General features: G+C 38.0%; 2 protein-coding genes across 8 annotated transcripts in view; one reads left to right on the top strand and one right to left on the bottom strand.

Moving 5' to 3' along the window:
• ANKIB1 (ankyrin repeat and IBR domain containing 1) overlaps positions 1-8,119 on the bottom strand; it is a 161,676-nt gene extending 153,557 nt beyond the window's left edge. For 2 of the 3 annotated variants that reach the window (XM_069587360.1, XM_069587361.1), the window contains exon 1: positions 7,533-8,119. The gene's annotated coding sequence lies outside the window, so the exon portion shown is untranslated. The remainder of the gene's footprint in view (positions 1-7,532) is intronic. The other variant, XM_069587362.1, reaches the window with a different exon arrangement.
• KRIT1 (KRIT1 ankyrin repeat containing) overlaps positions 7,263-20,210 on the top strand; it is a 40,011-nt gene continuing 27,063 nt past the window's right edge. The window contains exons 1-5 of one of the 5 annotated variants that reach the window (XM_069587367.1): positions 7,269-8,609; positions 10,703-10,843; positions 14,290-14,415; positions 15,519-15,678; positions 19,435-19,527. In XM_069587367.1, the coding sequence (XP_069443468.1) occupies positions 10,706-10,843; positions 14,290-14,415; positions 15,519-15,678; positions 19,435-19,527 (517 nt within the window). In that variant the 5' untranslated portion in view covers positions 7,269-8,609; positions 10,703-10,705. Of the gene's footprint in view, positions 9,297-10,702; positions 10,844-13,822; positions 14,416-15,518; positions 15,679-19,434; positions 19,528-20,210 lie in introns of all 5 variants that reach the window. The other 4 variants (XM_069587369.1, XM_069587368.1, XM_069587371.1 and 1 more) reach the window with 4 other exon arrangements.

Genomic DNA, 20,210 nt, shown 5'->3' with positions numbered 1-20,210 from the left:
AGGGCTAGGCCAGGCAAAGTACAATACGAATCAGGAACAAACAGCATGTGCCAGAAGTGCACAATGAATGAGACGGCACATGATAAGCTGGCACGGGAGCCAGCTTGTAGGGGCGCCCACTGGCTAAACCAGGGACAACTGAGACAGCAAAAGAAAGAATAAGTAACAAATCACACACACTAAAATCAAAACCCAGGAGTCTTCACTGATTTAGTAAACTCATAAACAGAGGAGAAAGCAAAGTTCTAGCTTAAAATACCAACTAATGCACGTAAAACGACTAACAGAAACAGAGAAATATATAAGCAGTTAATTCAGGTGGGAGTCATCACTGATACCCACACCAAGGCTAGTGAGTAGAGGTTTGATGAGAGTCAAGATGTATAATTTTGGAATACCTCTTCACACATACACTGATCAAATACAAAAGGACACCAATATGATCAAGGTGTTTATCACCAGCAGTAGCGTGATTTGACATCATATGCCTGTGGGTGCAACACACCAGGAATGGCACAGCCCCACTTCTGTGGTATTCCTGCTAAAAATGTCGGACTTGATTGGAGTCACGAGGAAATGGCACATGGACCTAGGTTAAGGGTCATCCTAAAGAACAGAGGGTCTGTACTTCCTAAAACCGTCAAAGACATGAAAGAAAGGGGGGAAAGGAAGCTGAACAAGTCTGTAAAAACATGACAACTAAATACAACATGTATTCATGGATATGATCCTAGGCCAGAAAAGAAACAGATATTGTTGGGAGAGTCAATGAAATATGAATAGGTTGGTAGGATAGTATCAATGCCTATTTTCTGATTTGTAGGGTTACAAAAGAGAGTGCTTTGTTTTTGAGAAATAGACACTGTAGTATTTATGGGCAATGGAACACCATGTCTACAGCTTGCTCTGAAAGTTTCAAAAAAAAAGACTGTGATGATGGGTATATATATACATATATACATTTATATTTATATATATAAATATACATATATACATACATATATACATTTATACACACATACACAAACATGTATGTAACATACATATAAAGAAATAGAACAAGCAATGGAAGAAATACAGTAAAATATTAACAATGGTGAAATCCGAATGAAGGAGATATAGGAGTTCTTTGTACTGTTCTGGCATCTTTTCTGTTAAATCTGAAATTATTTCAAAATAGTTTTTTTTTAATGTGATTATCAATATGTGATACAGAACATCTGGTGTTACAGCAAATGATAAGCAGCTATTGTCTGAAGCTAGGAGACAGAATGAAAACGTTGCCTTAATATGTATATTTCATTCTTTCCTTTCCAATACCCAGAGGGGAAACATGAATAGGAGGGCAATGTTTTTATGCATTTGGCATAAAGGCATCTCAATGTTTCTGTTTTTGAATTTTATTTATTTTGGCTGTGCTGCGTCTCCGCTGCTGTGCGGGTTTTGTAGTTGCAGCGAGTGGGGGCTGTTCTCTCGCTGTGGATGTGGGCTTCTCACTGCAGCAGCTTCTTTTATTGTGGAGCACGGGCTTAGTTGCCTGTGCCATGTGGGACCTTCCTGGACCAGGGATTGAACTCATGTCCCCTGCATTAGCAGGCAGACTCTTAACCACTGAACCACCAGGGAAGTCTCATTTCAAGGTTTTTAAGTGAACTCTCTTATCTCTTCATGGATTTTAGGTAGGCGTTTTGAAGTTCCTTAATAAAAGGAATTCTGACTTGATTCATTTGTGTGGTCCCAGTACCTAACACATTAATGATTTTGTCAGTTATGTCTTGAATACAAATTCTATCCCTGGTATTATTCTGATCAGAAAATACAGTGATCTAAGTACCAAGAATTCTACCACACTGAATTCTACATCAAGCTAAAATATGTACATATATATTAGACTGACGATCGAAAAATATCAAGGATTATCTTTCTTAGGAACTTGGAAGATTATATGCTCTACATTCCTAAAAGCAAGAATGTATGATCAGAAGCAAAAGGCCTTAGTCTAAAGAATGGCTAACTGTTGACAGTTTTGGGTTTTAAAAAAAGGGGGGGACCCACAAAACCCCAAAAAACAGAATACAAATGAAACTTGGTCTAAAGACCTGACACTGGTTGGTCATCTTTTAAAAAGTCTAAGAGGGTCTGAAAAATAATTAGATTGAACTATATCAAAGTGCTGATAAAGCACGTATCCTCCCAATAGACAAGTTAAGATCATGTCTAAATCAGAAGGGATACATTTTCATTGCAGAAACCAAAACTCTTCAAGGCATCAAAGAACTGTTAAAACTAAACTCAAAATGTTTAAAAGCTGAATAGATTTTATATTGCTCGATACTCTCTCCTTCATGGAGAATACAGATATTTTTAGTACATTTTCTAGGCTCTTGGTCCCACTGATTAACTAGAAGGAAAAAAGTTACATATGCCTGAAAATCTATGTTACAGTTAACCATAACGAACTTCAGAACTGCCTTTTCAAAGGTTTAAACAACTGAAAACTACCTTTTGATACTATACAATTCATCTGTTCCAGTAAATAAAAGATACTAATACCTTATGAAATTAGAATCTTTCACTCAAAGTATTATTAACCTGACCTGACCAAGGGGTGAAAGACTTATACACTGAGAAGTATAAAACACTAATAAAGGAAACTGAAGATGAGTCAAAGAAATAGAAAAATATCCCATGCTCTTCAATTGGAAGAATTAATATTGTTAAAATGGCCATACCACCCAAAGCAATCCACAGGTTTAATGTGATCCTTATTAAATTACCCATGTCATTTTCCACAGAACTAAAATGTGTAAATCCTAAAATTCATACAGAACCATGAAAGGCCCAGAATTGCCAAAGCAATCCTGAAGAAAAAGAACAAAGCAAGAAGCATAACCCTCTCAAGATTCCAACAATACTACAAAGCTACAGTAATCAAAACAGCATGGTATTGGCACAAAAACAGACATACAGATCAATGGAACAGAACAAAGAGCCCAGAAATAAACCCACACATCTACAGTCATTAATCCTCGACAAAACAGGCAAGAATATACAATGAGAAAAAGACAACTCTTCACCAAGTGATGTTAGGAAAGCTGGACAGCCATATGTAAAGAGAACACATCCTCTCATCATACACAAAAATAAATTCAAAATAGCTTAAAGACTTAAACATTAGACATGACACCATAAAACTCTTAAAAGAGAACATAGGCAAAATATTTCAACATAAATCACATCAATGTCTTCTTTGGTCAACCTCCGAAGGCAATAGAAATTAAAAACAAAAATAAACAAATAGAACCTAATCAAACTTGCAAGTTTTTGCAAAGTAAAGGAAACCACTGAAAAAGAAAATAATGAAAAGACAACCTACAGAATAGGAGAAAATATTTGCAAAATGATGCAACTGACAATTAATTTTCAAAAAACACAAACAGCTCTTACAAGTCAAAAACAAAACAAACTGCCCAATCCAAAACTGGGCAGAAGATCTAAATAGACATTTCTCCAAAGAAGAAATACAGATGGTCAATAGGCACATAAAAAGATGCTCAACACCTCTAATTATTAGAGAAATACAAATCAAAACTACAATGAGTTATCACCTCACACCAGTAAGAACAGCCATCACTAAAAAGTCTACAAATAACAAATGCTATAGAAGGTGTGGAGAAAAGGGAACCCTCCTACACTACTGGTGGGAATGTAAGTTGTTGCAGCCACTGTGGAAAATGCACGGAGGTTCCTCAGAAAACTAAAAACAGAATTACCATATGGATCCAGCAATCCCACTCTTGGGCATATATCTGGACAAATCTATAATTCAAAAAGATACATGCACCCACCACCCCCATGTTCAAAGCAGCACAATGTACAACAGCCGGAAACACGGAAGCAGCCGAAATGTCCACTGATTGATGAATAAAGATGTGGTACACATATACAATGGAATGCCACTCAGCTATATAAAAAAAAGAATGAAAAAATGCCATTTGCAGCAATACAGATGCAACTAGAGATTATCATACTAAGTGAAGTAAATAAGAAAGAGGAAGATAAATACCAGACGATAGCACTCGTATGTGGAATCCAAACTATGACACAAATGAACCTGTCTATGAAACAGAAACACAGACAAAGAGAAGAGGCTGGTGCTTGCCATGGGGAGGGGACTGACAGAGGAATGCGGATGGGGTTAGCAGATACAAGCTTTCATCTACACAACAGGTAAACAGCATGATCCTACTGTACATCACAGAGAACTATATTCAATATTCTATGACAAACCATAATGGAAACGAGTATTTTTAAAAGAATGTATATATATATATATAACTGAATCACATGGTCATACAGCAGTAATTAACACATTGCAAATCAACTTTACTTCAACTTTAAAAATTGTTTTATCTATAGGAAAAAAATTAAATGGTTATAACTATATAACAAGTTTATACATAACTATATAACAAGGACTTCCCTTGTGGCTCAGCCGGTAAAGAATCTGCCTGCAATGAAGGAGACACGGGTTCAATCCCTGGATTGGGAAGCTCTCCTGAAGAAGGGAAAAGCTACCCATTCCAGTATTCTGGCCTGGAGAATTTCATGGGCTATATACTATATAGTCCATGGAGTCGCAAAAAGTCAGACATCATTGAGTGACTTTCACTTTCAACTATATTACAAGTCTTTTCCCTTAATGTCAAATCTTTTCTAGCGTATAACAAATAAAACAATATTCAGCATTTCTATAAACCAGAATCTGTGTGGTTTTTAAATGGAGATAAAGTGTTTCTTAGGAAAGTAATAAGAATCAAATGAAATAATGTAATAACTAAATACATGGTGGTCAGTGTGAATTAAACACTCAATAAATGGCCTTTACTGTGTTAATTCTCATAGAAAGGAAGTCAAACAATCCTGAAATATGGTCAAGTGACTTAAAAAAGTATTAGAGATGTCTGTAAAGGCATATGGATAAAGTCAGAGTTAAATATACAGAATGGCAAATTCAATAAGGAAAGGAATCTTAATTTACTTATCCTTGGAGTCTCAGACTCTAACACAGAGCCTGGTACACAGAATAAGCATTTAATAAAGGCTACTGAAATGAAGTGAATATGAAAGTTAGTTATCTGAAAAAAAAAACAAAACCAAGAGGTAATCTGAGGTTGTCTGAAAAATAAAGAATCCCCAAATTACCAATACTATTGTCTGAGTAAATCACACTTTGAGAAAGAAAACAAAATACCTAAGCATTTTAAGACCATGCACAGAAACTCCTCTCAGACTGGTCTTTTTAACAATGATGGAGTCACTCTCAAATATGTTTTGGCAAATGTGTCATACATAAAGTTCAATATTATAAATATTTTTAAATTTCATCTAATTAACTATGCATCCCCAAATGGGGAAAAGTATCCAAAACACTGAGGAATCTTTCCTAACTTCCATTGAAGGAGAATCAGATAAACTTAAATCATGGTTTTTCCATCTATTTATATATGAAAATTAGTTTAAGCTTTTACCTACAAGTCAGTTGTAAATACACATATTTCACTTTCACAAGTTCAAATGCACACCCCAGAGAAGGAAACAAAAAAACCCCCAACTCTCTCAAAAGTAGGTAGTGCTCCTATAGGAGTATAAAAGAGTAGCAAACAAAATTTCTCTCCCATGTCTCAGCAGCCACCTGTTACAGCCCACACTTATGGCACAGGCAGCATGGTTCGGGAACACTTTCACATTGAAAACTCAAAATTCCCAGTGCAATGGACGAGGGAAAAAGCATAATGTGGAAATACAGCCCTATCTTCTCCACTCTAAGTCCAGAGGTAATAGAGGTCAATAGACTTTTTAAAAAAAGATTTTAAGTTATTTCCCATTTTACTAAAGTAAAAACCACATCCTTAATAATACATTTGATTCTGTGCGGTGCTTGGCTTCTGAAACATGCCAGGAAAGTACATTTCCAGGGAGACAGCTGGAGCTACATCTCTTAAGCCTACTTCAAACTAAAATCTGTGAACAGTGTGCAGTTACAAATCAAGTAATAGCCTCAAATCAACTGCTGGGAGGTTCTGAGAACAAACAAACAAAAAATCACTGTTAAATACATTTACCTTTCTGAACAAAATGACAATGTTTTCAGGAAAAAAAAAAGAATGAAAAAAAAAAACACACACCAAAGCTACCAGTCTACATTAGAGAATTAATTTAAAGAATAGTAACAGCGAGCCTGCAATACACAGAGGAAAATCATTCTTAAATTATCTTTTGCTTTCTACAATGCCTTGAAAAGTATAAACTACATGAAGTCTCCTAATAACTATTGTCCAGACACTGACAGCGTTACAGTTATTCTTAAGGCTAATTTCTGGAAAGTTCTGCAGTGGCAATTTAAAAAAAGCAAACCAAATTTTAACGAGGAAAAAAATGCTTAGTTCAAAATCTGTAAATACACGTTGACGGTATTTACGGTTAATTCTTTTTTTTCTTTAAACTAAGAAACAGGAAGGTGACAGGCACAATGGTGTGTAACATCCGTAGGTGGTTGAGCCAAACCAAATTCAAAAAGATCTCTGTGGAATTAAGGATTTCGACTAACATCTTGACAAATATAACATGACGTGATCAAAAATCACTTTAGCTACTTTTTTCCTTTACTAAGAAAACAAAACCTTCCAGTACAAAGGTTTTCACATCACACACACTTTAAGAATTAAATGTAAATCCAAAACACTAAAATTATCAAAAGCTAACCAAAACACATTTGAAATTTGAAAATATGAGACTTCCGTTTTTCATACTGATTTCTCAGAGCTACTAGTAAATCTCCCCTGGAACAGGTCTTCATTTCAATACAAGATTGTTCAATATGCCACTTCGTGTGAATACAGCTTGTGAGACTAATTCTCCAAACCTCCTCCGGAGATGCTTAATTACAGCTCTAATTCCAATTTCCTGCGACTCAGTCACATACAGAAAACAGCTTATATATACAGGAGAGGAGAGGAATGGAGGTCCAGGGGAGCGGCCCGTTTTTGTGTGGTGGCAGAAGCTGCAAAAATAAAGGTTCACTGGAGCTATTATCCCCACCCATCATAGCCCTCCAGAACGCTTTCATCCATCCACCCGCTCCAGACTCTCGAGCTCTCCAGAACGGACGAACCCGTGGCTTTCCACGTCTCAGAGGATGGGCGGGGGAGGCTGTGAGGTCCGGGGTACACACAGAAAAAGAGGGAGGGCACAGATCCTTTGAGGACAGAGGGACAAGGAGATGCATCCAGATGAGGCTGGGACGCGCCACGGAGACACCGAGGCTTGCAAATTCGCTGACAGAAAAGCTCATATGAGGCAGACAGAGGATGTTGCCTATTCAGAGACGGGAACAGACAATCCTCCAGAAGAGAAGGGAGATGGCATCTGTAAGAGTCCCGGGAGGGCGTGAACTAGGTAGCGCTGAACTCGGAGCTCAGAATGGGTAGAAACCGCCTCAAAAAGACCCGCACGGCGAGGATGAGACTTACGGTTCCTTCCCGGGCTGAGGGTAGGGGTCGGGTGGACCCTGCAGCTCTGCAGTTCTGCCACCGCCGTGGCGCCCCTGTCTCTCCCGCCGAGCCGGTGACCTCAGGTACTCTCTGCGCCCCACCCACCCGGGGGGACGCCCCTTCTCCGAGTGCGCCCCCTCCTCGCCGGCTCGGACGCGCCCGCCTGGCAGAGACTGCTGGGGCCGCGAGTGCGCACTGGAGGGCCGCGGGGACGCAGTGGGAGCTGGAGGCGCCTGCGGCGAGGCTCAGACTGGGCGGGCGCCCCCCATCCCTCTCCGGCCGCCGCGCCGCCTTACTCGGGGGAGGGGAAGAGGGGGCGGTGGCTCTCGCCTCCGCCTCGCGGTCAAGTCCGGCTCAGGCTCCAGCCTGGAGCGCGCGCGCGCGCAGCACGGGCCGTCCTCCTCCCCTCCCCCGCCTCCGGCTCAGCTGCTGGCGCACCCGCAGCCGCCACCACCCCGTCCCCGAGCCGCTCGCCACCAGCCCCAGACAGCCGGCAGCCCCAGCGAGAAGCGGCAGGAACGGCAGCACCTCAGCCGCCGCCCCGGAAGCTCTTCCCCGCCAACCGCGAGGCTTCAAGGGGTGTGAACCCGGAAGCGATTTCCTCGCCCCGGTAGCTGCGGGATGGAAAGCTAAGGCCTTTGAAGACCTGGAATCCTCTAATTTAGAGAGCACGTGAAGTGTGTATGGCGCAGAGCTCAGAGGCGAGCAGAGGCCAGTAAACAGCTGGTGGACAAGAGGCTCTCCAGTCCCAGAGACCGGATCTCTCGAGTTGCCGGAGTGGCTCGCGGCCGTACTCGCCTGGCGGCTTCAGCTGGCGACCGAGTGTTTTCCTGTCACAGGAAGTTGGGCCTGGCCGCTGGGAAAGCGAAGGGAAGGCGGAATGAGAAAGCTGTGAAGGGCCCCCGCCCCCGCCCCCAGGTGACTGTCCCACCCACTGAGTTGAATGTAGCGGCCCGGGAGGCACTCGGCCCCCAGCACGGGTGAGACGAGGAGGAGGACGATCCAGACTCCAACGGGAGAGACGGAGAGGTGGGAGGCCGAACTGTCTCCATCCAGGCAAGGACTTCATTTCTTATAAGTAGTTACAGAGAAGCCAAAGACACTTTTTGGGTGGCATCTCTGTGCCAAGAGGCGTGCCCGCCCTCTTCTGGTTAATGGGCGCTGATGGGTGGTGGTGGCTGAGGAAAAACCTCCTAGGAAGTGTTTACTTTTGTCACTTCAGGAAAAGCGATTGACAGCACCTCGTCCTTCCTCTCTGTCCTTCTCTGCATCTTTTAAGGCTTTTGGCTGTCTTTCTTTGCTTGTTTCTCTGGTGTTTTTAGCTTCACCAGAAAATTTTCATCTAGCTGACCTGACTCCGGATTTCACCTCCATTCCCATCTCACTCATGGAGAGGTTTTTAAAGTATCTCACTCATGGAGAGGTTTTTAAAGTTCAGTTTCCTTGCCAGTGCTTCCTTCAGCATCATGTCTTAACTGTTTTGATGTCCTTATTTATTTGGGAGAAAATGTCAAAAGCTCTAAAATGTTTTCATAACAACAGAAAATCAAATATTTTATGGTCTTTTCGACTTAATCCCATGTTAGTGTATTGGTTATTTTTCCCTTCGAACTGGGTTGTGGAACTACAGTAGCCCTTGATATAAAGTATATTTGGATATACTACGGATGAAATCATACTCCTCCAAATAACCTCCTTAAATATACCTGATGTTCACTGTAGGAATTCATTAGTTCCTTCTCTGTTGGTCAGATTTAATATAATTGCCTTCAAAAGTTATTTGAAGATTATTAAATATCTTACAGGATAGAATGTAACTTAACAGAAAGAAAGTACTTGAAAATTACCAGTGATGCTTTTTGATATTACCTAAAAAGTTGGCTTAAAGCTCAACATTCAGAAAACGAAGATCATGGCATCTGGTCCCATCACTTCATGGGAAATAGATGGGGAAGCAGTGGAAACAGTGTCAGACTTTTATTTTTCTGGGTTCCAAAATCACTGTAGATGGTGACTGCAGCCATGAAATTAAAAGACACTTACTCCTTGGAAGGAAAGTTATGACCAACCTAGATAGCATATTCAAAAACAGAGACATTACTTTGCCAACAAAGGTCTGTCTAGTCAAGGCTATGGTTTTTCCAGTAGTCATGTATGGATGTGAGAGTTGGACTGTGAAGAAAGCTGAGCACCGAAGAATTGATGCTTTGAACTGTGGTGTTGGAGAAGACTCTTGCGAGTCCCTTGGACTGCAAGGAGATCCAACCAGTCCATTCTAAAGGAGATCAGTCCTGGGTGTTCCTTGGAAGGAATGATGCTAAAGCTGAAACTCTGAAAAAGACTCTGATGCTGGGAGGGATTGGGGGCAGGAGGAGAAGGGGACAACAGGGGATGAGATGGCTGAATGGCATCACCGACTCAATGGACATGAGTCTGAGTGAACTCCCTGGGAGTTGGTGATGGACAGGGAGGCCTGGTTGCTACGATTCATGGGGTCACAGAGAGTCGGACACGACTGAGCAACTGAACTGAACTGAACTGAATGTTTGGTAGAACTGGTTGAAAGGACAGGAACAGAGCAAACTAGAAATAGCACCAATGACTGTTTTCTATTCTGCTTTATTATTATTCCCTGTCTTTTTATTACTGTAAGCCAATTTGAGTGGCAAAAGGATGAAATTTTTTGGTCAGCCTATCCTTGGAGGGAAATTCTTACTGATATTTAGTTGCCATCTCTTGTCTCTAATGCTATAATGCTTTAAAATATTAAATCATTTAATGAGAGTAGAGGAGTGACTGGTAACTTAGCTACTCTGCCTTGGTTCTTTTCTTCTGTAAAATGGAGATAACAATAATAATACCTACGTCATCAGGTTTGGGGAAGAGTAAAATGAGTTAATGCATGTAAAGCCCTTCGCACAGTATCTAGGATGTATCATTGTAAGTGGGGGTAATTATTCATATTGTTTTAAAAAGTTGAGAAACTTTGCTTAAGGATGGAGGAGAGGGAATCAGGAACATCCTTCAGAGCCCTAAGATAATGTTCCATTTTTTTTGTTTTTAATTCATGAAGTACACTTTCTGATCATTGTTGCTAACTTATATTAGCATATACTTTGCAAACTGGTAAATCATCTTGTCTGGAGTAGGAAATGGCAGCCCACTCCAGTATTCTTGCCTGGAGAAGCCCATGGACAGAGGAGCCTGGCGGGCTACAATCAATGGGGTCTCAGAGTCCAACAAGACTGAGCAGCTGCACACAGAGGTCATCTTGTCAGTTTTTACTTCTGGTAACTAAATTTACAATACCTATATTCATGTACTGAATCTTCTCTTTTTCTGCACTGCAAAAATACTTTGAAAGTTTGTCCATCTGGGGGATTCCGTGGCAGTCCAGTGGCTAATTCAGATTATTCATTCATTGCCTAGGTCACAGTTTCAATCCCTAGTCAGGGAACTAACATACTGCACGTCTTGTGGCATGGCCTAAATAAATAAATTTATTAAATTTGGCCATCTGTACTCTATATAGTAAACATTTCTTATTAACAACATTATTGGCAGTTTGTTCAACAGGACCTGCCCCATGAGGACTACATGGCATCTGTTCACCCCATTTTTCACCCAGTCATAGTGACAAGAAATGTGCATATGTTTTCAAATGATGCCTGGTAGGTGTCACGGCCAATCACCGCCAAATGAGAACCTCTTCACTTATTTGTAAGGCATCATTAGTCAGGCAACATAGTATCACTTATACCTAAGCATTTTCCAAAATAGAATGATTTGTGAACAAAATGCCACATTCTTCCTATTCTTAGTCACTTGAAGGCTTATCTAAAATTCAGTCTAAACACATTACAAACTAGTTATACCTTTTTTCTGTTATTTTTAGCTCAAATTACTTTCTTTGAATCCTTTTGCCTATGATTCTGCCTTAGCATTTTTGTCTTCATATACTAGTAGCCTTTGTTCTTTTCCTAACTTAAGCCTTTGTTTTCTTCTTTCATGTCACTGGAAGTATGTATATTTCAAATACTCATTTTTTTTTATTGTATCACATTTGTTCATCTTTTAAAAATTCAGTGTACTGTGCAATACTAAATATTCTAGATAAGTAATAAGTATTAGGAAATAAAGCGCTTTGCCAATAGATTTTTTTTTTAACATGAAGTGACCAACAGTTTAATTAATTAGCTTTAAAGTGTGTTTAGAAAACAGAATTACTTGATTTCTCATTTTAGATGCTTAATAGAAAAAGGGTTTCTGTAATTGTGCCATATATGTTATACAGTGTTTTTCTTTTGGGGACTGTCAGTATTCAAAGAGGCAGGCATACATTTCAAAACTTATTAGGTTTTATATCTTGAAGTCATTGTTAATCTGAGGTGAAACTAAGTGCTAAATTGAAATTCTGAGAAGAAAAAAGTCTCATTTTCACTAATAGGAAGTTCTGTTGCATAAGGTAGGTTTTAAGATGGTCTTATGAAAAAACTGAACTGAAAAAAATCCCACAAGGTATAGAGTGAGCATGCATGTCTTCAAAACTTTTCACAAAATGAAATGTCTCAAACCTAATGTTTTATTGTAGTTTCTCTGTTATCTATAGTTTGTCTGGATCTAAATTAGTGAAAATTTTTATAACCTAAAAATTTTTATAATTTATAAATCTTATAATTTAAAGTTTTATTAAATAATTTATAGATTAAAATAATTTAAAATTTTTGTACAGTAATTTTAATTTTTAAAAAATTGTAGCTAGTGTTTACTTAAAATGTCAAAAGTTACTGAATTTTAAAAGCATTCTTTTTAGGGAAATTTTCTAGTTTTAAGGCAGTGGAAAGGAGCAAATTAAAGATTTTTTGTTATTATGTAAAGAAGTGAATTAAAGATTTTAAAATGACTTTATTTTGCAGTTGAGAAAACAATAAAGTCCTCTATCTCCTCTCAGATGACATTCGAAAACTTTTTTGAAAATGAGCTCTTTTTTTCTGAGAGTTGGAGCAGATAAGGAAATTATTAAATATAAACAGATCATTTTAATGCCTAATGGACTTCTTAAAAAACTGAAGAAGGTTCATCTTACCATGGCCAGGAAAGCAACTCCTTGCTTGATGTTCTTCTCAAAATTTACTGGCATATAAATGAGAGGGAAATTTTTAATAAAATATATTCAGTGCAAATAGATGTATTTTAGTCTGTGTGTTTAGTCGCTCAGTCGTGTCTGACTTTTTGCATCCCCATGAACTGTCGCCCACCATGGGTATTCTCCAGGCAAGAGTACTGGAGTGGATTGCCATGCCCTCCTCCATGGGATCTTCCCAACTCGGGGATTGAACCCAGGTTTCCTGCATTGGAAGTGGATTATTTACCATCTGAGCCACTAGGGAAACCCATGAAAAAGAAAAATTAGTCCACCCATGAAAAGAAAACTTTATAAGAGCACTTAATGAGGAGATGGGACTTATTAAGCAGCCAAGAAAGTGCTTGAGCTTTAATTACTTGTTGGAAATTGCCCAGTGGAGACTTAAAATTAGTCTGGGGGAAAAGTGTGCATATGTATATGTATGTGTGTGTGTGTATATATATATATTTGCTTCCAAACATATATATACATACATATATAGACATATATATGTTTGGAAGCAAATTTTTAAATTATCTACAGAATTGATAATGGAAGTGAAGAACATTTGTAAGTTGATATCAGAAAGCTTTTATCAACTGATTTAATGTTTTTTTGTCTGTGATAGGCATCGCCAATTATAAACTATCCTTTCAGTTCAGTTCAGTCATGTCCGACTCTTTGAGACCCCATGAATCGCAGCACACTAGGCCTCCCTGTCCATCTCCAACTCCCAGAGTCCACCCAAACCCATGTCCAAGTCGGTGATGCCATCTAGCCATCTCATCCTCTGTCGTCCCCTTCTCCTCCTGCCCCCAATCCCTCCCAGCATCAGGGTCTTTTCCAGTGAGTAAACTCTTCGAATGAGGTGGCCAGAGTATTGGAGTTTCAGCTTCAGCATCACTCCTTCCAATGAACACCCAGGGCTGATCTTTAGAATGGACTGGTTGGATCTCCTTGCAGTCCAAGGGACTCTCAAGAGTCTTCTCCAACACCACAGTTTAAAAGCATCGATTCTTTGGTGCTCAGCTTTCTTCACAGTCCAACTCTCACATCCATACATAACCATTGGAGAAACCATAGCCTTGACTAGATGGACCTTTGTTGCCAAAGTAGTGTCTCTGCTTTTCAATATGCTATCTAGGTTGGTCATAAACTATCTTTTAGTTTATCAAAATTCTTTATAAAGATTCTAGAAAGAATGTCAATGGCAGCTACCTATTTCTAGCTTCCAAACTTAACAATATGACATTCACTTTTGGAATTTATGAATACTATTCTGAATCACTATTTCAAGGCATTTTACTTAGTGTTTATAAGACATTTTATAATTGTATCACCTTTTTTACAGGTCTAAAGGCAGATTCTTAATTAAGAATCTGTTAAGACCTATGAAAGTATATATCCCTATTAAAAAAAAAAGTCTACCTTTAATAGGAAAGGAAACAAAGACTACAAGGTATCTTAAATTATGCATAGAGGTTTACTAGTGGTGAGATGTGATCAATCACCTCTGAGTTGCTTTTTATATAGTACGTATGTTCTAAGACAGAAAAACTAACATTTTGTTAATTGTTCTCATCATGATTATGTCTCCTTTAATCTTTCAAGGGATTTCTTTGTTTTTATAAAGCAATGGGAAATCCAGAAAACATAGAGGATGCATACGTTGCTGTTATTCGGCCGAAGAATGCTGCCAGTCTCAATTCTCGGGAATACAGAGCTAAGTCATATGAAGTGAGCACAGCTGACTAACATTTGATTTTCTACCAGTGAATGTCATTCTCCATTATCATTTTCATTCACAGTTAAAGTCTTACCATAGCCTGTAAATTCTTATTGATAACCTAGATATTGACAAGCTAGAACTTATGATTGTAGAGCTCTTCCCATCACCATGTCTTTTTTTTCTGCTGCATGTATTTTGACAATGTTTCTATTCATTGATATCGATAAATTCTTAGATAGTAAAAGTTACTTATTTGAGTTTTGCATATATAATTTATGAGAGTTTGGTTTTTACTAGAGTTTTTGGAATGGCTTGCAAAAAAAATTGCAAAATTCCAGTCTAAATTTTATTCATGGTTATTTTTCAAAACTCGGTTTTTAACAGTTCGTTTAAAAATATCTTTACCTTTAATTGTTTTAGGCAATTAAGTTACTTCTCTGAAGTCTTGAGTACATTATTTAGTATTAATAAACATGACTGAGACTCAAAAAAAGAAAAGCCCAAAGCAGATTTTTATCTTTACTATGCAGCAGATTCAAGCATCATAAAATACTTTCTAGTCTAATCTAATTTCAACTAACTTCTCTGTACGCATGCATAGCCGCTCAGTCCTGTCCAACTCTTTGTGACCCCATGGGCTGTAGACCACCAGGCTTCTCTGTCCATGGGATATCCCAGGGAAGAATACTGGATGGGTTTGCCATTCCCTTCTCCAGGGGATCTTCCCGACCCAGGGACTGAACCTGCATCTTTGGATGTTCTGCTTTAATTGCCTTTTTAAGGTCAGTTATCTGAAACCTATTAAAGGATATTGCAAGGATTCTGAGGAGGCTGCCATTCAGCAGTGCTGTGGCTTACTGGTTCTCAGTCCTGGCTACACTTTAAATCACTTGGGGAAGTTTAAAACTTCCAGTACCACGACCTCACTCCTCTGACATTCCGATTTACTAGGTCTGAGATGAAGCTGCACATTGATACTGTTCTGAAAGGGTTCATGTTATTCTAATATGCAGCTAGGCTGAAAGAAAGGTTAAGAAAGATGGCTGGCTATATTTTAGGGCAAGTAAATTTTATTTTAAACATTCTCTTAATGTTGTTTTTCTCATCCAAGATTTTGTTGCATGAAGTTCCCATTGAAGGACAGAAAAAAAAGAGAAAGAAGGTTTTGTTGGAAACTAAACTGCAAGGTAACAGTGAAATAACACAAGGCATATTGGATTATGTAGTAGAAACCACCAAACCAATTTCTCCTGCAAACCAGGGTATCAGAGGTAAGAAATTTTTCTCTTTAACACAATTGGTTTTAAATGCTTGTGAACGAAGACATTTTAAAAAATATATTAAAATCACTTTCTTTTTATGTTCCTTTTCATTGAAAAACTTTTGGAAAAGACTCAAAATTTCTGGGTTTTTTTTAAAGGTGGAACCAAACTCCCTTCAAGAAGTTCCTTGACTATAATGCTTTTTAAGTTTAAAAATATTTTTTAAATATTTGAATAGTTTTAAGTAAAAAAAAAAATTGAAAAATATTTTTGCAGTTTCTTTTTTTTTAATTGGAGTATAGTTGCTTTACAATGTTGTGTTAGTTTCTGCTGTACAGCAAAGTAAATTAGTTATGTATACACATAAACCCCCTCTTTGTTTGATTTCCTTCCCATTTCGGTTACTTCAGAGCACTGAGTAGAGTTCCCTGTGCTATGCGGTTGGTTCTCATTAGTTGCCTGTTTTATACATAGTAGGGTATATATACGTCAGTTCCAGTGTCTGAATCCATCCCACTCTCCCCTTCTTCCCTTTATATCCATACATTTGTTCTCTATCTCTGTGTCTCTATTTCTGCTTTGCGAAGAAGTTCATCTATGACATTTTTCTAGATTTTATATATACGCCTTAATATATAATATTTTTCTCTCTCTGACTTACTTCACTCTGTGTGACTGTCTCTAGGTCCATCCATATCTCTGCATATGGCACAGTTTTGTTGCTTTTTATGGCTGAGTAATATTCCATTGTATGTATGTACCACGTCTTTGCTCATTCCTCTGCTGATGGATTTTTAGGTTGCTTCCATGTCTTGGCTATTGTAAATGGTGCTGCGTTGAACATTAGGAAGCATATATCTTTTTGAATTATGGCTTTCTCCAGATATATGCCCAGGAGTGGGATTGCTGGATCATATGGCAGTTCTAGAAAAATATTTCAATTGTGTTAATGATTTTGTTCAGGAAAGAGAGGAAGCCAAAGTGGCTTGAAAACTAAGAAGAAAACACAAGTTATTTTTGTTAGAAGTATATTTCCCTAGATAAGAATCTTTGAACTACTATTTTTATTTCTCTACTCCAGGACACAGAAAACTATAAACCTCTCTCCATAACTAAGTAGCAGTTAAGATTCTGTGTATTAGAGTAAGTCATAGAAATTACCAGGTAGCAGAGGTTTTCTTCCCATTTGGTCACAAGAAAATCATTTTCAAAGAGCCAGTTGAACTGTAGAAATATTCACTCTAAAAGGTTCAGGCCCCATTTACAATATAAGATAATCTATAGCTTATGAAACTGATTAAATATCAATGATCAATTTTATCAGCCTGTGCCTCACAAGAAGCAGATAGCAGTTAGAAGTTCTAGAAATTATATATCTCTGTCCAGAATTCAGGCATTATAATTAAAAAGGTAAAGCTAATTTCAGTCAGACAACTGTTGAAAGCAGTTGTTGGTAGTGAAATAAAACATACCTCTCTGTGCCTAAATTTTTGTTTTTTTACAGCTTATTCAGTTTTTTTTTCTGTTTGTTCATCTTTATAGAGGATAGTTATATAATTCATCTCTTTTCAGTAAAGAGACTATTTTTGTTGTAAAGGTAAGGCTGAGTCATGTCATTTGATTTGTTGGTTATTTGGGATACTTGTTCCCTAGAGATAAGCTGAACTAAGCCTGTTTCATAACTTCTGAAGGTACCATTTACCATATTTTACCTCCCCAACAGGTAACCTCCTCAATAGGGCCTGAAGAGTTTTTGCAGCTCTGACCATTGTAACTGGAGATTATAAGAAGTTCCTGCATAAACTTACAGGTCTTTGATACACATTCTGAGTCCCACAAAGAGAATCCCCTTTCCCTGATTATCAGATTGACTTTTTAAATAAAGTGATCTAGAAGTTGATCTTAGCTGAAAAAAGGGACTGTCCCTATGGGTGATCGAAAGGCTCCTTTGGATGCCACAAATTTGTCAGCTTTTTCTACCTGTCTTAGACTTCTCTTAGTAATTTGTATTACTATTACTAAATTGTTTTAGTTATCAGAATCTATTCTGAGATCAAATTACTGAGACAAAGTCTGAGCCCAAATCACGTATTTGAGCTGAGATAGAAAAGTCATAATTTGCTGTCAATTAGCGAAACTCTTAACACTTGGTTCATTCACCAAGAAAGGGGATCATGTGATATCAGTGTGAACAAAAATGTCCCCTGGGACGGAGGACTGGGTAATTTTTCTTAGAAGTTACGAGTAGATAGGCACCCTGAAATATGTCTAGCACAATTATGTCTTGTATACTTAGACGGTAGACTGTGCTAATAAATTTTCAGGCAGCTTTTAATAAGAGAAATGAAAATAAAGAAGTTTTTAACTAAACAGTTAAAATAATGAACCATACCATACCTGACTATCCTATTCAATTGAGTTTTTCTAAAAGTGTGAAATATTTTTATAGAGAATATGATTTCTTACATAAGCATCACATGAAAATTACAAACGACTTTATAACTGCAGTAGTTTGGTCTTTTTGTGCAATGCTATACGTAGTTTACAAAGCACTGCTACAATTACTTATCCATGAAATTCTTAAATTGATCCTGTGAGCTGGTATACGGTCATTTTCACATCTGTAAAATGGAAATGCAGACATAGGCACCTAGAAAAATCATATTCCCATTTGTGGAGGACTTAGGACTAGAACAATTTCCCAACTTGTAGTCAGTGCTTTTCTCTTCCCCCGACCCCCCCACCACACCCCCTCACCTGAAATAGATCTTATAGTTGCATATGAAATTGGCAGAGTAGTCAGTTTGGATCAGAACTAGGTTTAGGGAAGCTACAAGGCAGGAAAGATTAAGTGGAACAAGACCTCAAACCAGACAAAAGTAATATTACCTCTGAAATTTATTAGAATGTTTTTCTTTATTTAGCACTTACATTTTGTACAAGTGTCAATTTTGTAGAAAATTGTTTGGTGGCTGTAATAATAATGGGCCATAATAATTACAAATGTTAACACTAGCATTTTTGAATGAATGAAGCTGTTTGAACACTTGTAGTATCTACTTGTCCACAGATGGCATCCAGCCAGGCATTCCTACCTGGGTCGAGAACAAGGTTCTGTTTCTGGGGGTGGGGAGGTTGGAAGGGTTGATAAAAAACATGACAAAGATAGCCAGAAAATGAAAGGTTTCAGAGTGAAAAACTTTGGGTTATTATTTATTGCCCCCTTGCTGCAAATCAGGAACAACAGACTAAGAATGATGGTTAAAATTCAGAACAATAATTTATAGCCTAATCAGATGTTAATAAAGCCTGAAATTGAGGATGGAGGTTGAATATTAAATAAAGGGCTACTAAACTTTAAAACTCTGTAATTTATATATACTACCCTTCTTGGCCAGCTGAGACTTTAGTGAACTTCTCACCATCTACGTCCCAGCAGAATGAAGACATACATGTCTCTTCACCTTGCAGGATGCTCTGCGGCTCAGCTGCTCTGTCAGCCCTTAGTGGGACGGGTCTCCTTGCTCTGTATGGGGAGCTTCTCTCCTAATGAGTCAGAACCAGGGATTTGTTGTTAATTGCCTACAGAATGATGTACATTATTATCAGAATTACCAGTTTTTATTAGTGCATATAATAAAATTGACTTTTTATATTTCAGTTCCTCGTAATACTGCCTTTAAAATATTTTTTTTAACTCTGAAGGTAATTTATAAGATTTTAAAAGGCCCATTATTTTTATCTTGACTGACTTAAAATGACTAGGAAAACGAGTGGTCCTGATGAAGACATTTCCTCTGGATGGGGAGAAGGTGGGCAGAGAAGCGGCATTATTTGTTGTTCCATCAGTTGTTAAAGGTAAAGCCTTGAGTTTCGTCTTGTGAATCTTGGTGTACCTTAGGTACTAAGCTAAAGTCTATGGAGGAACTTAGGAATTTGGAGTCATAGTTACTATTGCAATACTGTTGTAAAAATCATATTTTTAATATAATGGAAGGTGGAGAAATTTGTTACTTAATGATATTTTGATTCCCAGGTAATATTCAGGCTTCTGGACTAATCATAAAGTTTTTGTTTCTGTTTTTAAAAGTAGAATAAAGAAGTGAGGAAGGAAGCTATAATAAAAACAAAAAGTTTTCAGGTTATAATGAGGGATTTTTCAGACTGTGCTATATAAATAGAATAGAAATAAAAATGTATGTATTTTGGAGAATTAACAGATTATCATCAGAACCTATCTTGTGTTTGGGATAAGAAAGTGTCAGTAATAGTTTTAAAATACTCCACCCAAAAATAATGGTAATATTTACAGAACTTAGATCTAATGTGAAAATTTAGCTTGAGCTTTGACAAGGAATTCATCCTATTATCCTGGAAAAATAGAAAAAATAATCAGCTTCAGTCAGACCTGCAGTCTACTAATTTTTTGTCATGGGCAAACCACTTCTTTAAGCCTCACCTCTTTATCTATAAGATAGGTGTCTGCTCCTGCTTGATTCATTGTGCTGGAAGAGTCCAGTGAGGTACTAGATGTAAAAATC

This window comes from Ovis canadensis, chromosome 4 (genome assembly GCF_042477335.2).
Source record: "Ovis canadensis isolate MfBH-ARS-UI-01 breed Bighorn chromosome 4, ARS-UI_OviCan_v2, whole genome shotgun sequence".
NCBI classification, from domain to species: Eukaryota; Metazoa; Chordata; class Mammalia; order Artiodactyla; family Bovidae; genus Ovis; species Ovis canadensis.
The sequence above is the reverse complement of the archived record's forward strand: the minus strand, read 5'-3'. Positions and strand labels throughout refer to the sequence as shown.